The sequence below is a fragment of the Lepidothrix coronata genome, unplaced genomic scaffold (genome assembly GCF_001604755.1).
Source record: "Lepidothrix coronata isolate B3197 unplaced genomic scaffold, Lepidothrix_coronata-1.0 Scaffold17, whole genome shotgun sequence".
NCBI classification, from domain to species: domain Eukaryota; kingdom Metazoa; phylum Chordata; class Aves; order Passeriformes; family Pipridae; genus Lepidothrix; species Lepidothrix coronata.
The window spans coordinates 997,337-1,016,471 of record NW_016690197.1 but is presented as its reverse complement, the minus strand read 5'-3'; the positions used below and the strand labels follow the sequence as shown (position 1 = coordinate 1,016,471).

Genomic DNA, 19,135 nt, shown 5'->3' with positions numbered 1-19,135 from the left:
TATATATATATATACACTTAGTGAGGTATTTAAAGTTTCTGCAAGGATTTGGTGAGTTTGAGGTTTTTATTGCTGTGTTTGGTGGGGAAAAAAGTGCACTGCTTGGTGAACAAAGAGATTTAGCTAAATAAGACTGTGAATTACTAATTTTCAAAGATCTTTTCAACTTTGGAACTTTGGTTATTGTGTAAGATAAAGGCTTTGTCAAATTTACCTCAGTTTATGTAAAATAGGCCAGTGTGGCCTAAATAGCAACAGCGAAATTGTGTATGTGAAGGATCTCTTAAGAATGTAGTCTGAAGGTTGGATACATGAATCCCTAACCTGCAAAGAAATTCTCAGCTCCAGAAATGTTTTCATGTTCAGAACTGGAAAAACGGAGATGCCTCTATGAAAGTTCTCCTGTACAGGGATCTCTGCCTTGTATTTCTTTAAATCCTGTTCCCTCTGTCTCTCAGACTGTTTCATAAGGGTGTGTTAGTAAGTTATGTATCCTCAGATAAGGACAAAAGAAGACATTTTTTGCTGAAGTGTCTTATTTTAATGTGTGTAATCCTTTTTGACTCTCTAATTCTTGCAGGGATTGGGTCTGTTGATCAATCTGGTGGAGTACAGTGCCCGGAACAGGCACTGTCTCGTCAATATGGAGACATCGTGTTCCTTTGACTCGCTGTGCACGGGCGAAGGAGGCGAGAGCCTGAAGATAACTGGACAGATTGATGCTGTTCAGGCTTTAGTGCAGGTAAGAAATGCTTGTCCTCTAACAGCTGCCATTTCTCATTGGCAGACTGTCAAGGGAGAAGGGAGAACTCAGAAATGAAGATGTGCCAGAATTTTTTCTGTTCAGTATTTTGAGTAATACAACATAGTGGGGGAGAGGGGTGCTGCTCAAAATTGTGACTTTTGCCATACTGTCCACTACAGAAACAGCTTTCCTGGTAAAAGACAGTGGTATCATTATTACAGACATCCAAATGCTGCTCTCATGTCCATAAAGCTTTTTTGTTACTATACAATTTATTTCTAGTTTTATTGTTCCTAAATGGTTTACTTTGACTTTTGTTTTAAGCCAGCTGTAAAAACTGTAAGCTACTTTTCTCTTACATACAGATGTAATTATTATGGATGTGAAACAGCATTCTTAAACACTGTATTGACTGGCTTGTTTAAAAAAAAGAAATCCACCAATAATTTTGGTGAATGAGTTCCACCATGCAAACTAAAATGAAAAACTGGAAAGGAAATGACAAACTTTTTATTTCAATGTAGTTAATTTTGTGGTCGCTTTTAGCAGTTCTGTTAACTATATGGAATAACTGTCCAACAGCAGACAAAAAAAACCAACAATAAAAGTAATGATATTAAATATCTTAATGTATACAGTTTGGCAATATTTAAAAGTGGTCATTTTATTATTTGGAAAATAATTGACAGAATATAAATGCACAATATGAGATTACTGGTTCATTCACATTTTTGATAAGTCATTTTAAATTACTCCTTCATACTTTTGCTTTTTACATATCAAGGTAAAAGCTAAGAAAGCCAAGAGTGTGTAGCTAGGGTCCAAAGAAGATGAAAATTGGTAGACAACAGAGATGGAGAGGAAATTATGGCAACTTTTAGTCTTGAAGCCATGTCTCAAAGAAAGCAATGAAACATTTACAGTGCCCAAGAGGAGCCTGGCAGCTGGTTCAACACTGGGGAGGGAGATCTTGCTGTGGAGCTGTTGGGACAGATTATATTTTCCTTTGAAGAAGAAAAGGCTATTGTTAAGAAAAGTATTGAAGACTAACTGTATTAAGGGGTGAATTGTGAACGGGAAATAAACTTTCCAGTATTAACTCAGTGTGTTTAGGGTTTCATCTGTAATGGAAATTGTCCTGAAATTTTCCCCGTTAGCTCTTCCTGGAGTGTGAGCGAGCGGCACAGCTGGCTGAGAGCCAGACAGACGAGTTGATTAAAGAAGCTCCTACTGCTCAGCATGATAAGAGTGGGGAATGGCAGGAGACAAGTGGGGAGATCCAGTGGGTCTCCACAGAAAAGCCAGATAGTACTGAAGAGAAGGTTAAGAAGGAAGAAGATGATGAAGAACTTGATCTTAATAAAGGTACGTTGTCTGGCTGCGATGAGCTCAGCGAAGGCAAAGAACTGTGTGATTGCATGAAGTCCACCTTGTCCTCTGCTTCCCACCTACATGCAGTCTCTTGGGCTGAGATTTCCAGGTGAAACTGCCACAGACCATAAGTAGGAGCAGTTTAGAGCTGAAGTATGAGAAGTGGAAGAAATGTTGTTATTTCTTATTTATTTAATAGTACCTTTTATCAGTTTCTTAAAAAAATCCAAAACAAACCAAAAAACCCCCCCAAAAAAAGAGACCCAAAAACCCCCAAACCTTTTTAGGAACCTTGTCCTTTTAAGTTATCTGCCTTAATTTTGTTTCCCAGGGTTCTTGTTTTAAGCTACTTTTAAGGGTTGGAGCTTTTTTCCCTCCTCTCCCTATTTGCATGTGTGCCTCCTCTGTCCCCATCTTCTCTGTCTTCTCACTCCATCAGTGGTATCTCAGGTATCTGTGTAATGCCTTCATGTGCTACATCTTTGGTAGCTTGTCCCAGGAATTTGAATATCTCTAAGTTGTGATGTAGTTTGTCTCTTGAAAATGTATCAGGTCTGAAACATCAGTCCTTCTTTAATCTTCCAAATGTAGGTGTAGTGTATTATTTCTAATAGTGTTTTAGTCTTTTGTTCATAAGTGTGGTATATTACTTTCTCCAATCTTGCTTTATATTCTTCCTCCTTTTTGTAGCTCCACCAGCTGGTGTCTGCAGTTATTTGTAGTTTGCAAAAAATGCTGAGTCATCAGCAAAAAAAAGCTATATCTGCTGTCCTTAATGCTGTAAACTGCTTTGGGTAGAAGTCTTACTGGCTTATAGTATCACATGAAACATTTACACTGGTAGTTTGGTGTGTTCAGCATCAAGTTTGCACATTGAAATGGCAGACAGTAAAATACTATCCAGCAGAATGAGTTAAAAGTGAATGAAAACCATTTTTCTTGTCGAGAATGTGCTACTGAGTCAGTAAGTAGGGTGCTTCCTGATTCCTGCCTCTGAAATCTCAGTCCAAGAGCTTGTTTTGTTTGAGAAAAAAGTATTCTGGAAAGTGATAATGAAAGATTGTATTTGAAGCAGTAAAAGATAGCAGCTGGTTAGAGAATACAATACACTCAGTTGTCTCTTTTTACAGCTCTTCAGCATGCTGGGAAGCACATGGAAGACTGCATTGTGGCCTCGTACACAGCATTGCTTCTAGGCTGTCTCTGCCAGGAGAGTCCAGTAAGGGAATAAGTTGCTCTTAAGTCCAGTATAATTTTTAGTGAAGTAATAATTTCCTGTATTGAAAGGGGTTGGTTAAATTAGGCTTCAATGTGAGCAAGTACACTGATGAAGCTACGTTGATGTATACAGCTTTGTGAAAAGTTGCCAGACATATTCCATCCAAAACAAATTTTCTGAACATCAGTATGCTTTTTCAAAAAGCATATTTAACCTCTTTCACCTCTCTCCCCTTATTTGTAGCCAGCAAAAGAACTTATTTTGGAAAGGCAAATTGGCAAGCCTGTGCTTTCTCAGTAAATAAGCAAGTTACCATCAGACTTGTTTATTCTTTATCCGTCTGCTTTATTTTTTTCCTCCATTGAAATTACATGAAATTGTCTGTGTCCATATTAGTTCAAGATGATTGCCTCAGATTGGAAATATGTAATAGAAAGCTGAAGTTAAAAGTACAGAACTCTAATGGCTGAGAACTTCCTAAAGTTTCCTGTCAAATATGTGCTCAAATGAAAATGAGGTTCAGACCTGCCTTCAGGCTTGACTATATTTGCTGTGGTGGCAGAAATGGTCTTTAAGGTGCTGTTCTGTGCCTTTGTACTGATTAGTGTCTGTACAGTTTTAGTGTTTGGAGTGAGACTGACAATAAATTCAGTAATTCTCAACCCTTAACAGTTGTAAAGGGAGAGTCTCTCCAAGTCAGAAGAGTGATCTGGTGGGGTTTTTAGTTCTTGATAATCTTGTGGGTCCTGGGGAGGTCTGACAGTCCTTTTTTTATTTTTATTATTTTTTAAGGGGAAAAAACCCAAACCATCAAACCAACAACAAAAAATATTTTCGCAATTCTTGTTGTCTAGAAATATAAACACAGTAAGCATATGAATATTGCTTAAAAGAGACTTAAATCATAAAGATGACAGCAAAAGCCATCTTAATAATCCTCTGAATATGCTTGTCTTATTGCATGTCACATGCAGAGTACTATAGTTTGTGTTAGAAAAATGTTTCCCGAATGAAAAAAGATTGTTTTATTTCTTAGATCAATGTGACTACTGTGAGGGAGTACTTACCTGAAGGGGACTTCTCGATAATGACTGAAATGCTCAAAAAATTTCTCAGTTTTATGAACCTTACTGTAAGTAATATATGTTTTAAATTGATGTATGTAGATGTTTTTGTAATTGTGTTTTTTGTTAATATTTCATCCATTTTTAAAAGCATTAAGTTTTCGGTTTTTCTCTTGATAAGAGCACACGATGATACTCCCTTTTTAAATACTGAAGACCCATCTGACTGTCGTAATTTTGCCTGTCATTATATTGTGATTGGTCAGGAAAATACTTTTGATTGTCTGCCCGACCCCTAGTTGCTTTTATTGGTTATATAATTGTAAACACTAAAATTGTGAAATGAGAATAGCTCTCAAATCTTTTAACAAGGTGTTACAAATGCTTGTTTGTTACTTCTGTTTTCTGTTACATTTCCAGTGTGCTGTTGGAACAACAGGCCAGAAATCTATCTCTAGGGTGATTGAATACTTGGAACACTGCTAGATACTTAACTTCCGCTGCAGGCACTCTAATGCTGGAGCTACCCTTAGACAAAAGAAGAAGTCATGAAAGAAGTCCTTGAAGGATATACCAAGAGCATTCATCTGTGTCATTCGTGTTCGGATTTTTAAGGCTACCTGGTCTCTTAACCATGCATTCAGCATTTTCTAAAAGACAGTTACTACATCAATCTGCAACTATCAAAAATGAGGGGAAAAAGGTTCTGAGGAAAGTAAATAAAGAAACCTTGCTGTTTATGATGCAGTGCAGTATTTAAATATTTTTGGCAGGGTCTGCCCTCCCTATCTTTTTTTCTTGCTTTGTTCGTGACAAGTTTCAAGGGGAAAAACTTGCTGCTGATAGTGCAACTGCTGTTTACTGTTGAGCCACTGTTTCATGCCAGCCAGGTGCAAAGGCAGCTTAGCTACTGAGGTATCAAACAAATGTTCTAATAAAGAAGTTCTGGACAGCAGCACCGCTCCTATTTGAGTTTAATTTGCTCTTGCTTTTTTTATTACTAGATAATTCCAAAATCATAAAATATAAATTTTTAAATACTTTTGTGATTTTAACTACTGTCTATATTTAAAATTTGTTGGAATCCAAAGAGGCGAGGATTGGATAGTTTATTTTTTATACTGTTTTGATTGAAATTAGGTCGTTGAACTATTTCTCAGTTCTACAACTCCCACGGCCCATGTACTGTAACGGGACAGACCATAATGCTTTGTAGTTCCAAGCATGCAGCCCCAGCACCACACAAAGCCATTCTGAGGGTATGTTATCCACTAAAGAAATAGGGACTGTAAGAAGTTGTGCCCTGTTTAAAAAAGCAAATGAAATAAAGGAAAAAAATACTAAAAAAAAAAAAAAAAAAAAAAGATGCTTAATCCCAGGGTAGTTTACACTTCTAATAAGCAAAAACTTTGAAATGCTGTTTTAGTTTGTTTCGAGGAAGAACTCAAGGCGTGTTTTATAATGTTCAGTACAGAGAATTTGGATGCTTTAGGGGGAAGAATTTTTAAGAAGCTAAAACACCAATGGGGATTAATGTTTCCAGCTGACATAATCTTTCTATTTCATTCTTCTGTAGTATGACAGAGTTGAAATGCATACAACACAAAGCCTTAAATTGCTGATATAGCTAAGATTTTGTTCAGTCTGAGGTCTAGTTCACAGCAAAGCATTGTGTTTGAAGACTGAAGTGGAACAAAGAATCCCAGAAAATACATGACTTTTTTTAGCAATTTTTTTCTTGCACTCACTATTCAGACCAACAGAATTGGTAATTATTTTTATTAAGGTGGTCTTGAATATTTGCAGACTGTTCTGAGATCTGCTTCGCTGACATTTTTAAATACCTGTATAGGTAGTTACATCGTGTTACTCCATGAATTTGTAAAACTTGAAGCCATAAGAATATTAGTTCTATGTATAATGAGGAGGAAATAACAGGAAATCTAACCTGCTTTTAGATCTTGTGTTATCTCCATGTATAAAGTTAAGAACTTGTGCTTTTGTATCAGTGCCAGCTGTAAATTTTTTACATACAGTGGCTGCCTTCTATGTCTTCCTATTTTTGATAATGCAGATTGTTGGGAATTCTGTAAGGAAGTAACTGATTAGCGGCAAAAATCTTATGTTGGTCATATTTTTTTGCATTTTCTCTCATCACCTTCTAAAACTTAGTGTATCAGTGTAACTTAGAAAAGTTTTTGAGGTTGTATTCCCCTTCGTTAAAAAACAAAACAAAAAACCAGTATTGAGAGAGAGGGAGAAGCTGGATGTAAATGGTCTGTATCAGGAGGAAATGATTGAATATTTGGCCCATCTAGTTTTGTGATTTTAGAGATTTTCACTTATAATGGAATTTCAAATTGATTGTATGGTTTTCTGTGGAGATATGGCAAGAGAAAAGAAAATCCAAATGTGATGATGGGGAAAAGCAGGGACAACTACCTTTCTTCGTTACACTGGTAATTGTTTGGGAATTGATTTACCTCAGTGTTTAACAGTTTTTTTTAAATGTAACTAATTGTCAAGCACTGACAAATGCAGATACTTTTTTTTTTGAGGGTGGGGGGAGAAATCACCCTGTGAACTGCAGTGCATTTTTGTGTGTTAGACCCTCAAATAACTCTGCATTAAAGGGTACTTGAGGCCAACTTGCAAATTAAAGTTTTAAAGTAACTTTTTTTCCACTGTAAATATTTGTGTAAATACTCTCAATTGGAAATTAGAACAGTAGAGTACTTTTCTGAATCCAATCCTATTTTTATTTTATACAGTATTTCTCAGCTGTGATCTTTGGAGCAAAAGCCAACGGCAGGAAAAATAGTTTGTACCAGTTTCATGAAGTATGTCTTTGGGTTTTTGTAAATAATTTTAACTCAAATAAAATTGCTACTTTCAATACATATCTTGTCTTTTAACATGCAATAAAACACTCCTCTGAGTGATTGCAGCAAGAAGGCAGTGTTAGGTAAATTGCTAAAAGACAAAAAAAAAAAAGACAAAAAATAATAGTGGAGCATCCTGAAGGTGGTGCTTTGCTTTTCTCTTGTGTGTTTGGACAACAAAAATCAGTGCCTGGACCTGAGGCTGTGGTCAGTCAAACCAGCCAAGCCTGGACATTTTCTGGAGGTGATGTACTGCGTCTCTTGATGCATTTTGAAGTTCTCTACCTAAGTTGCCACTGATCTTTCAGTAACAACTCTCAGGAGCTATAGTCAGAATAACAAAAATGTGGTAGAGCGTAGGGGAAATGGGGCAGTTCTTATTCTGGTGGTACTTTTCACATCAAGGGGCATGTTAATGGCTTCTTTATTCAGTGAAAAATGAGGAAATTACCATGAGCGTTGCTCTGTTTCTCGATTAATATGAACGATGCTTTAATTTCCTGATGGATTTTTTTTTTCCCATGGATTTTTCCTTAATTGGTACAACTTGATACGGGTACAATATGCAATAATTCATGAGCTGTTAAGTGAGTTGAATGTGATGTGTCATCTCGTTGCCACTTCAACAAGCTTCAGCATAATGTAACTATTTCTGTGCTGTAAAGGAAACGTTACTGGAGTTTGAAATACTGAGTGGTATGTTATTGGTATGTGGTACTGTAAGAGGCAAATGCAGCTTTGTGTAAGCAAATGTTTAAAAAAAATCTGGTAAAAGTATTTCCTCTTGTTTATTTTGTTGGTAGTTATGTAATGGAAGCATTGTGTGTGGATGCTTTGAGATGACGTCAGAATTTTCAGATTAACAGGACAATTGTGAAGCTTCTGCAGAAGATTTGGGAGTCATAGCCTCTCACATAAATTATTTCCCTTTCAGTCTGTCTGAAATGCTTGATTTGCATAATAGCAAAGTGATCTGGCACGATGTGGTGACACTGATTTACCAGGAGCTTAACCCAAGAGGAGCAGGCAGCAGTGCTGGAGATGATTCCTTAAGCTGGCCTGAGGGAGCTGTTTTTGTGCTGTCAGGAGAAGGTGGTCACAAAGGTATAAAAGCTTCACTCTCCCCCCCAAACCAAGCATCAGTGCCAAGCACACAGCTGGAATAGTGTGGTTCTGCTGGGGGGCTGAGGAATGCTGCACAGCCTCTTTGGGTGGGCAGGGTGACAGTGAGGGTTCTCATATCACCTCTGTATTTTGAGTTCACAGATTTCACAGAATATTCTGAGTTAAAGGGGACCCACAAGGATCATGGAGTCCAACTCGTAAGTGAATGGATCATCTGGGGATTGAACCCACAACCTTGGTGGTGTTGGCAGCATGTTCTAATGAACTGAGCCAATCTCAGGGCTCTGGGGTATTACATTGGTTTATGTGTTTCTGGAAAAGAATATTCTACGAGGATTTCTTGCTTTGAACCATGTTTTTGGGCTCAGGTACCTCACTGAATTGATAAAGATGTTTTCGGTGTCAGATGCACTGGTGAGCATTCTGTCTTCCCTCATTTTTCATTTCTGGACATCATCAATTCCTCCTGCTATTAGCAGGCAGAAGTCAAAGCATGCTTGGTTAGCTGGGACTACTTTTAGCCAAGCCACAGTAAAGTTTCTTTTCATGGATATGGTACTTTTCTTGTTTAAAGGGTATGGAAAACAAAAATGTGTATTTGAGTTGAAAAGATAAAGAGGACTTAGGTAGCTGCATCAAGCCCTTCCTTATAGGATGGCCTGTTAATTGAGTTTTTGAAGATAATGAGGTTGGAATTTGCCCTGAATTCTGCTAGCCAAGTGTTTTCAAAACCAGGCCAATGTAATTCTTGATCTTGCTGCTTCTCTTCCTCTGTGTAATATGTTAATTTGTCTTTGGGTAAAGGACACTACTGGATTCTTTTAGCTACATGGAACAGAAGCCTTTCATACATATTCTTTTTTACTTGCCCTAGAGGTCCCCTGCTAAAGGGACTGTAACTTATTAGGATGTTTGCAGCATCGGTACGTTCAGATAGTCTTACTGTAAATAAAAGTGAAACCCTTATAAATAATGCAACTGCTAGAAGTCCTTACCCAGAAGGACTAGAAGGGTAGATTGGTTTACTAATGCCACAGAATCTTTGTTCCAACTGTGAAAACTGAACTTAATTTTCAGCTGTAGGTTAGGCCCTGGGTTTCCATACTCGATACAATCCATGTGTGACAGCAGGCGCTCTGGTGGTGAGAGGCTGGAGTAGGGAGCCCTGGAAAAAGCAGTCCTTGTTGGGAGACAAGTGAGCTACACTGGAGACCACCTGACATTTGAGAGACAGACGTGTCATATCTATCACCTCCTGTCTGAAAACTGTATCTCTAAGTCACCCAACCCACAGCTTGAACTTCCATGTCATCAGTTTGGAGGAGTAATGGCCAAAGAATTTTTTTCTGTGTGTGAAAAGCTACACTGCTTAAACATTGAAGAGTTGTACACACAGCAGTACCTATTGCCTTTTATGCCACCATGTTGGCTCAAAGGTAGATCAGTTATTTAAGGAAGGTTCATTGAACTTCTGCAGAGTCAAATTAGATGATAGGGAAAAAGAGAACTCTGCTTGGAGTAAAGGAAAGAATAACAGGAATTTTATTTAGGTCTGCTGTTAAGTGTGGGAATCCTTTTAAGTTTCCTGTATTATGACAGAAGATTTAGTTGTGTCTCTGCATTTAGTTTTTTAAAAGTGAGGAGGAAGAGTGTTAATCTGGAGTGTGAAGTGGATGAAATGGGTTTTATTCTGTCTAGAAATCTGATCCTGTGACTGTGTCCTAGAACAGCAGTTTAGTGTTGGTCAGATGAGTGAGTAATAATGGGGGAGGGTGTATGTGTGTGTATGTGTGTTGCTCTCTTCCCTGAACTTTCTAGCTCTGTCATTTCACCCATTTAAGGGGATTAAATGTATTCTCACCACTGAAAATGAGGAATAGAGACAATGAAAAAAGGAGGATATCCTACCAGGGGAAATATTTGACTCAAAGATGCACCAGAGTGTTAATGTTTAAGCGGGGAGATCAATATTTACCACCTGTATAAGTATTTCTGTTGAAGACCCAAACCAGACTTCTTCAATGGATTCTTAACTTGCATTGTTTAAATTCCCTAGTGTTTAATCAGTAGAAACCAGTACTTGAGCAAAACTGCTAGAGCTACAATTTGAAGAAAAAAAAGAAAGGCAACAAACAAACACACAGGTGCTTTATAAAATTATAAAAATAATTTTATTTTTTCCCAGCCAGTAACTGACATGTATTGAAATGTGTTTAAGTAGCCTGTTTGATGGGAGAAGGGCTTGTGAATGTGGCTGTGGTGTGTCCTAGTGCCACTTGCTGCTGTTTGGAGTCCTTCTGCATTACAGTGTTCACTCAGTGCTTAGCAAGCCTTGATGAAAAAATATGGGTATGGATGTGCACACACACACACACACACACACACACACATATGTGGCTATTTTGTATCTCATTGTTACCACTACATAAGGCATGAAAATCAAGGTGAAGGGCATTACTGCAGGAGTTTGAATGAGAAAGGAAAGGAAGGAGTTGTTTTTGTGTCAAGTGAGACCATTCAGGAGCAATGCACCCCCCTTACTGCCTCTGGGAATGATGCCCAAGTTGTAGAACTTGGGGTTTTATTCATGGATGTGTTTTTGGCCTCTTACCCCGAACATGTGGCTCTCAAAAGCATTTCCGAGGCAAAAAAGTTTTAAAATATCCAGCCTAAGTTGTTTTCTGATCTGCTGTTAAAGTTACAGCCTCTGTTGGAATTGAAGTATAAATCATAAGGAAAACTCGCAGTAAGATCAGTTTGTGTCAGAGCTTTGCTCTGAGGCATGAATTTAGGTTCAAAAGGTTGATATTCAGGTTGCTGAGCCTCAAAAAGTAGTTCAGTAATGTGTTACATAAACTGCTATAAAACATCTGTTGTCATTTTGTTGGCTCATATTTTAAATTTTGTCTTCATTCAACAAGGAATTTTGAGGCAAAGCTTTCTTACCCAAATTAAAAATGTCTAGGTTAAAGTGCTATAATGAAATTATACTTCAGCAGCAGAAATGGAGCATTTTAAATTAAATAGAACTGATGCAATTATTGTTTCTAGTTTCCTTTGCCCTAACTATTTTTAAAACCTGGTGATACATTTTTAATAAGAAAAAAATTTAATCTTTCTAATGGAAAAATCCAGTTGGAATTTGTGTGCTGAGCATATTCATGCATTTCATGCATGTCATACATCCAGTTTTAAGATGGACCTTCATCTTGCAATTAATGAAAACTAATGTTTTTCATTAGTGATACCTTAGATTACAGTGAGTCTTAGTGAGGATTTTGCAAGAACAAATTCATAGCTGTTTTATCCCAGGTAACCATAGAAGTTCCTTATTTAGTGTAAGTTATAATGGTTATTCAAGTATCACAGGACTTCAAGCCATTTTATATATTCTTGTAGAACAGATGTTAAGATTGCTGGGGCAAACCAGTGCTCTAGAATGGTTTGTTAGTCTAGTATACATCCAGTCGAGGACTGTAAATAAAAAAACCTAAGTCAATTTTGATGCTCCTCACAAGAAGACACAAATATACAGCTGTCCTGTTGGTGGTGTGCAGTGTTAAGACGTTTATAAAAAGATGAAATATATGCTAATTTTATGTAACTTGTGATTAGCCTTCAGAGGTTCTCAGGAGAACTGGTTTGTGCTGTTTGATTAACATACATAATGTATGTTATTTAGCCTTTTTCAAATTTGAAAATCACTTAGAATCTGCTTTGGTTTTTGAACTTTGGTACCTGGGACCAAGTAAAGTGGCTCTTGAACCACAGGTGTGTACACATTCCTACCCTGTGCAGATTTCACCTGGACAGAGTTTTCAGAATGCTCAGTTCAACTCCTGAAGTTACCAGCCTTAGTCTGTCCTACATGATGCTGATGTTGTGTAAAGCTGAGCTCAGTCTGTGTCCCTTTTTCCGGGAGAAGCCCTCAGAAAATGCTCAGTGCTCAGCAAGACCAGAAGTGCTCTTGCATCAGTGTGAGCATGAGGTCAGAGCTCGGGGAGCTTGGCTTGTGGCCAGGCCCATGGGCTTGGAGTCCAGTGAGCAGGGGCACGGTGCCAAGTACATCTGAAGCAGTTGGAGTGTTCATAAGGGCTTTGCTGAGGTCACTGCAAGTGTCCGTCTCGGGCTCTGGCTGTTCACAAACAGCTTGAGCTGTTCACAGAGGAAGGGTCTAAGATGGAAGTGGGGGAGGGCACCTGCTCAGGCTGTTTGTGCTGAACAGCAGGTTTTGCTGACACCAGAACCCTGCTGTGTTTCCTGGGCCTGGCTTCCAAACCTGGTTGCTGAGCCATTGTGAGCCCCATTGCAGTGAGAGCAGCACACGGCACCACTGGGATGTGCTTTCTCTCCTGGGTCTGGCAATCCGGGCATTAAGATTTTAGGCAAGTACAACCAAAAGACTTGAAGGAATTCTGTGAACCCAGTTTTCAGTAACTACTGTCATATGTGAGATTCTACTTAGACTTTGTGTGTATGTGGCTTGAATTCCCAAACGGGAGTTGTACTCTTAGAGAGGTGGAGATTTTCTCTCTTTCAAACAGGAATTTAGTCATATGTAAGACAAGCAGATCTGGAAGAGCAGAACTGTTCTGTGCATCTTAGTCACTCTCTTAATTGATGAAGCTTCCTCAACACCAGTAAATGTCAGATTATTTCAGGAGTCTGTGGAATTGTTGATTACTTGGAGATAAAATAAGAATTCTACAGATTCAACCTTGTGAAAGAAAAGGATGTTTCAGCACTAGCATGCTAAAAACTTACCATCCACCTGTGGCCAACAGTGGGGATGGAAAATACCTTCAGTTAACAAGCTCTCCCTGGAGATGAAATCAGAGAGACAGAGGTCTGACGGGGTGAAGAAGAACCGTCATGCAAGTTGACATCAGAAGCTGGATCAACATCTGGGCCTGGTGTGTGGTTTCACAGCACTTCCTGCTCTGAAGTGTCAAGTATTTCTTCAAAGAACGAGGTGCTACTGAAGGCTCTGAGGGGCTCCAAATGGGCCAGCAATTAGCCTGCGAGGGCCTTTTACTTCCCAAATGATATTCCAGGAGTACTGTATGCTCTCTAGGATTAGGTTGCTGTCTCCCAACATACTGCAAAGCGTGTCACCCACAAGCAGTTGCCATGGAGATCGCATACCCTGCTGCCCCATAAGCAGTGTTGCAACACTGAGAACTTGGCAAAAAAGGTCCAGGTCGGTGTCCTGCTCTCTAAGTTTGGTGGTGCAAAGTGTAACGTCTGCAAACATGATGTCGGGCTCCAGGACAACACTGGCACTAAGCTGCCAGGTGCTTTCCTTGGAAGCTGCTTTGCTTTCTTCCATTGAATGCAGTTGAAAGTTGTAGTACATGGCCTAGAAATCTTTATACATCTGCCTCCATTTCAGTATCAGTGCTGAAGTAGGTTTTTACAAGAGAGAAGCCCTTTGCAGGAGTATCTCAGAGTTCTTTAGCACCAGGAAGAAACATTCTAGAATTTCTCTTCTTGCCTTGGGGAGAAAGGAGAGGAGGGCACGGGAATCATCCTGATCTACTGGAAAGACTGTTAACATTACTACATTTCAGGATGCTGAGGTCTGCTTCCATCGGTCTAAGGTCCAGTTTGCTTCATGGCACCTGGTTTATTGCCCACCTTTCCAGGGCCAGTTACACAGAAATTGAAATTATGAATCCTTAATTTTCACACAGCAGTAAGGACCAGCACTGACTGCACAGTACCATGCAGTAGGAGTAGAAGAGGTGGTTTACTCACAAGTGAACTCATCAGCCATGATGTCCAGTTGTAATAATACTTGCTAGATTATAACTCTGGGTGTTAGAGATGTTGTGAAAGGTGTGAAACAAATTATCTCTTGCTGTCAGTGTTTCAGAAAAACCATCATAAGCATCAAACTGAAGGAGCAAAAGGAAGTTTACAGGTATTTTGCTCTTTTTACTTACATAAGGAGAGAACCAGGAGGCCCAGGAACATTAACAACACAGCTTCAAATACATCTTGCCAAAACAAGCTCAAGATCCTAAGTTCAAGAGCAGCAAGTATTCTTCCAGCAGGTTTCATGCTGACTCCTTCATCTTTCTAGAACCACAGTAACTGCTGGAAGCATGTTGTTCCTCTGTCTCCTCTGATTGCCCCTGCAGCCCCCAGGAATTCTCTTGCTGAGTTTCTGTGCCTCTCAGGGCACTTGAGGAGTTGTTGAACTATGTCTGGAGTCCTGTCTCTATGATGCTCTTCCCCACTGCCCTGGGTGAGAGCTGAGCTCTGCCTTGCTATGTGTGTAAGGGTGGAGGAGGTGAGTGTGTGTGTGCTTGGCTCCAGAATGCCTTATTTATGCAAGGAGTTCTAAATGCACCTGGAGCCTTTCCTGGGGGATGCAGCCCAGGGAGAGCAGAGGAGTCCCTTGCTACTCTGAAGCTCTTGTACTGGTTTATGCTGCCCTGGTCACACTGGCTGGAAACTCCTGTTACTGCATAACAGGTACCACACTGGTCAGTTCTGAGAGTGTTCAGAGGAGATCTTCTGATCATAGGATTGTTGGAGATAATGTGGGATTTGGGATGGGAATATGAGGTTTTATGAAAGGCAAAGTGTTCAGTTGTGTCCTACAGAGGGTTAAATGAGAAAAGCCACTACACTTGCTGGAGTTAACAGATGACTTTATGAAAGAGATGGTGTGTGAATGTAGTATGTGTATAGAGTTCCTTGCAGCACTGCTACTTAAACACAGGATTTACTAAGGAGACATCACCACCAGTGTCTGCCACACACACAGTGCTCTACTCTCTTGCTATTTGTCACTGTGTGCAGAGGATCTGAAGACAGAGAGCACATTGATTAAAAATAGACTTCTTGGAAACTTGGGGGAGGAAGAAGTGTCAAGAAGGTGCCAGTGTCCGGGGAAGAGCTTTGTAGGTATGAAAAGAGCTGACTATCAGTGACTCTCAGGCCCAACTGGTATGGACCAAGAGCCCTAAAGCAACTCAGCAAATGGCTGTGGTTTATAACATGTCACAGTTGGAACTAGAGGAAAGACTGTGACCACAAGCTTTCAAAAGAGCTTCAGAAATAGTCCTACTAACCACAGGGTAACAAGTTTAGTTTCATTTCAAAAGAAATTGCTGTAAGTTATACACTGTAATATCAGGCAGCTGATAAGGTACTTAGCTAAATATTGGGGGGACAAGAGAAACTGTAAGTAGGGATTACTCTTAAAAACTCCAGAGGAGCTTATGAGTAAGCTCAGACAGGTGTGACACAGTTAATATAAAAACAGGCAAGTGTTCACTGAAAGAAACTTGGGAGACCATCTAGTCCCCACTTGTGCTCAAAGCTGGTTCAAGCTTCTTCAAAGCCCTAGCCTTTGTCTAGCCAAGAGCTGAAAATATCTAATGATGGAGATTTCACAACCTCTCTGGGTAATACACACCAGGGCTGTGCCTCTCCTAGTGGAAAAAAAGTAGAGTGTACTTGTCAAATTAAAAAAAAAAAAATAATAAAAAATTCAGAGTTTTGACTAAAGCTTCCTACGGACCCTAAGCTGTGGAAAGAGCGACAAGTCCTCTCTTGGACTCATAACCTTCAATCCAAGGGCTTGGAAGAGCTGAGCAGAAATAAGAATCTCATCCCTGCGGGAAAGGAGGACATGCTGAATTCCCAAGGGCCTGGGGTGAGTACTGTGCTGTTGCAGGGGTTTGTGATTGACTTGGTGAGTGGGAGGGGTGATGGACTGCAGGCCTTCAGCAGTCTGGGGGTATTTGGGTATTTGTGAGAGTCAGATACAAACCTGAATGCCAAGAGTTGGAGAGGCTCTAATGAATGACAGCTTGATGAAAAGCTCAGTGAAGCTTGTCACTGATAAAAATGGAAGTGATGCACCTGAGGAAAAATAGTTCCCTACTTATAGCAGGTTAAACTGCAAATTAACTGTTCCCTGGAGGTGAGAGTCTTGCTGTTCAAACTCAACAGAGGGTAGAAAGATAATTGTAATATTAGGTGTTATTAGGAAACAAATAGAAGAAGAAAACGAGCCATTTTTGTATCACAGGATACATCCATGATGTTGCCTTGTTTTGACCTCAGCATGGATTTTAGGAAATAGCTAGAGGAGCAGACACAAAGCTCAGCCTCTTTATTTTCCTTTCTTCTGCTTTATACCCTGAATAACCAGCAATGTGGAATAGCCAGAAGAGGTTAAATAGCCAAGAATTCTTAAGCTCGAAGAAGAAATAATGACTGGAGATATAGGACTGGGCAACCAAAAAAAAAAAGATAAAATCAAATATGATGTGGAAAGCGTAGATAGGAAATGACTGCTTCTCTCAGAGCTTTCCTTCGTTCTTATAAGAGGGAGTCCAGTGCAATTACCAGGTATGAGAATTTAAAATAAGCAAAAGGAAGTACATTTTAACACAGCACGGAATTAAACTGTGAAACTTGCTCCCCCACAATCCTGGGAACAGCTCACTCTGAATATTTTGCTGCTTAACAGTAGCCTTTGCATACCAGACAGCTCAAATGCACAGCAATGCATGAGGGAGTAGTTGCAGTTCTCTGCTAGAGAACTGGTGTCTCCTTTCAAATCTTGCCCCAGCCCCCCTCACCGTCCCACTGTGCCCTTTGTTGGTGGCAGCACGTGTGCTCTCCAGGGTGCACATGCAGCAGGAGCAGCTTTACTGGGAGCCTAATTCCTCAGTTACCCAGCAGTGTCCCAGACACCACTACGCTTCAGGATTAGCTGGGTTTAAAGGGTCGTGTCCTGGCTCACAATCCTGGAGTGGCAGACTGGCTAGGCCCAGGCTCCCTCATGGGGCAGGGAGAGGGTTCCACCCCCACTGCCAAAGCACTCTACATCCTACAGAAGTATTTCCTTGCATCTGCTTGGGTGGCAACAGGGGTCTATTCTCATTTCTTCCATAATTTTGGTACATATTTTCCAGAGCTCACTGTATTCCCATTCATGTCCTTCCTGCTTCTGTTCTAGGTCTAATTTCCCTTTACCTCTCTGCTTTCTCCCAGCCTCCACATGCCTCCCAACCCCTGTATAAATAATTTGTATTCTTTTCAAAAATAGCCCAAGTCCCCTCTGTATAATCTGCTACACTCAGATTGCATTTCCAAAAATACTGAGCAAATGCCACAGACAGACAGACATGCCGTGGCAGCAGATCTTGCTCCCACTTTGACCCTGGGTAGAGTTCCAGCTTCTGCTGGCTGGAAATGGCTTCAGTTCAGTGGTCACACGTATCCCCTTGAGCAGTTTGGGTCACATGAAACCAGGCTGGGGAGAAACCTCCTTATCCAGCTTTTCTGCTGCTCGCTGCCTGGTGCACCACATGCGTCTTTCAGGGCAGCTCAGCTCTTCCTTTAATGCCGTTTTCCCTGCGGCTTCCTCGGAGTGACAGGGAGGGAGCTGTGAGATGGATGTCCAGCCGCAGGGATCAGTGAGGGGGCAGCGGGAGCAGCCGGCACGCTCCCATTCCCGCTGCCGAGTGCCGGGCTCAGGGCAGTCTGGGTGCTGAGAACAGCAGTTCAGAGCCCCGTGAAGTGGCAACACTGAGCTCAGCCCCTGCACCGTCACATGCTGCTTGTTCTGAGCCTGCCCAAGGACGTGTGAGGCCTTCAGCATGGTTAGGAAAGCCAGGCTTTAAACAGGGCTCCCGAAACTTAATTGCATATGGAAGTGACACAGATTCAAAGAGCTGCTCCCAGAAATGTATACTGCTGTGGTGTGAGTCCAGCTCCGTGTTAATTATTAAGGAGTGGTATTTTTAGTCAGTATTTGCAATAGATTCCACGTGTCTGAAACCTCGTTCCCATGAAAGTTCATCGCAATGTCAAGTATTTAATTAATTTTAATCTTTATTTTAAAGGTGTTACTGCAACTAGTAGAAATGTTCCTAAAAACCCCTTTGATTCCTTTCCTGCCCCCTCGCCATGGGGAAGGCTAAACAATGGTATATGAGTTTTAGCCATGCTTTCTAACATCACAGAGTGGCAAGTTTGCCCAGGATATGAATAAAAATCCTTAGAAGGGAGGAGGCAGGAACAGTTGGTTTACAAGAAGATGGAGATTCTTTCAAAGAAATGTATACATGTCTTAAGTTCAACAAATAATCTGCAATTCTGCCAGGAAAAAAATGTATACTTTTAAAAACAAATTAAAAAATAATTGCAACAGTTGCAATCTTTCTTACAAAAGAAATTAAAATCCTTAAACAGTTGGCAGCTCTTGGTATTATTTGCCTAAATTCATAGACTAATTTACATGTAAGAGTACATTACCATGACAACTTTTAAATCTTGCTGAATTCTCTTCTAATTCTGAGTGCACTCTGAGTTGGACTGTGACAACGTGGACTAGGCTTAAAGCATATTACCCTCAAAATCTTGTTTATGAAGAGAGAGAAAACAAATCATATATACAAAGCCAAGAATTTATTGTTAGTATGGTTGAAATCTCACGTTTAATCTAAGAATCCTTATTAGCCTAGACTTAATTATTATAGAAGAAGAAAAAATGCTTTTATATACAAAGAATTGAAATAATAATAATATAACAGTAACACAGCTAAAACTGAATACTCACAATTCCTAGACTCTTGCCCCTTTCCTGGTGCTGCACTCATCCTGCCACTACTCCTCGAGGTCCTCAGGTTGCTGCCTTCAGTGCAAGGGTAGGGGTCTGCTAAGGCTGGTCACCAGCATGTGGAGTCTTTTGGCTGGGAGG

At 40.1% G+C, this 19,135-nt stretch overlaps 1 protein-coding gene across 4 annotated transcripts in view; it reads left to right on the top strand.

The window, feature by feature from the left end:
• The window catches only part of WAPL (WAPL cohesin release factor), a 65,588-nt gene extending 57,530 nt beyond the window's left edge, over window positions 1–8,058 (top strand). For 3 of the 4 annotated variants that reach the window (XM_017807083.1, XM_017807082.1, XM_017807081.1), the window contains exons 15-19: window positions 581–742; window positions 1,903–2,110; window positions 3,247–3,335; window positions 4,372–4,467; window positions 4,820–5,775. In XM_017807083.1, the coding sequence (XP_017662572.1) occupies window positions 581–742; window positions 1,903–2,110; window positions 3,247–3,335; window positions 4,372–4,467; window positions 4,820–4,885 (621 nt within the window). In that variant the 3' untranslated portion in view covers window positions 4,886–5,775. Of the gene's footprint in view, window positions 1–580; window positions 743–1,902; window positions 2,111–3,246; window positions 3,336–4,371; window positions 4,468–4,819 lie in introns of all 4 variants that reach the window. The other variant, XM_017807084.1, reaches the window with a different exon arrangement.
• The last annotated feature ends 11,077 nt before the right edge of the window (window positions 8,059–19,135 follow it).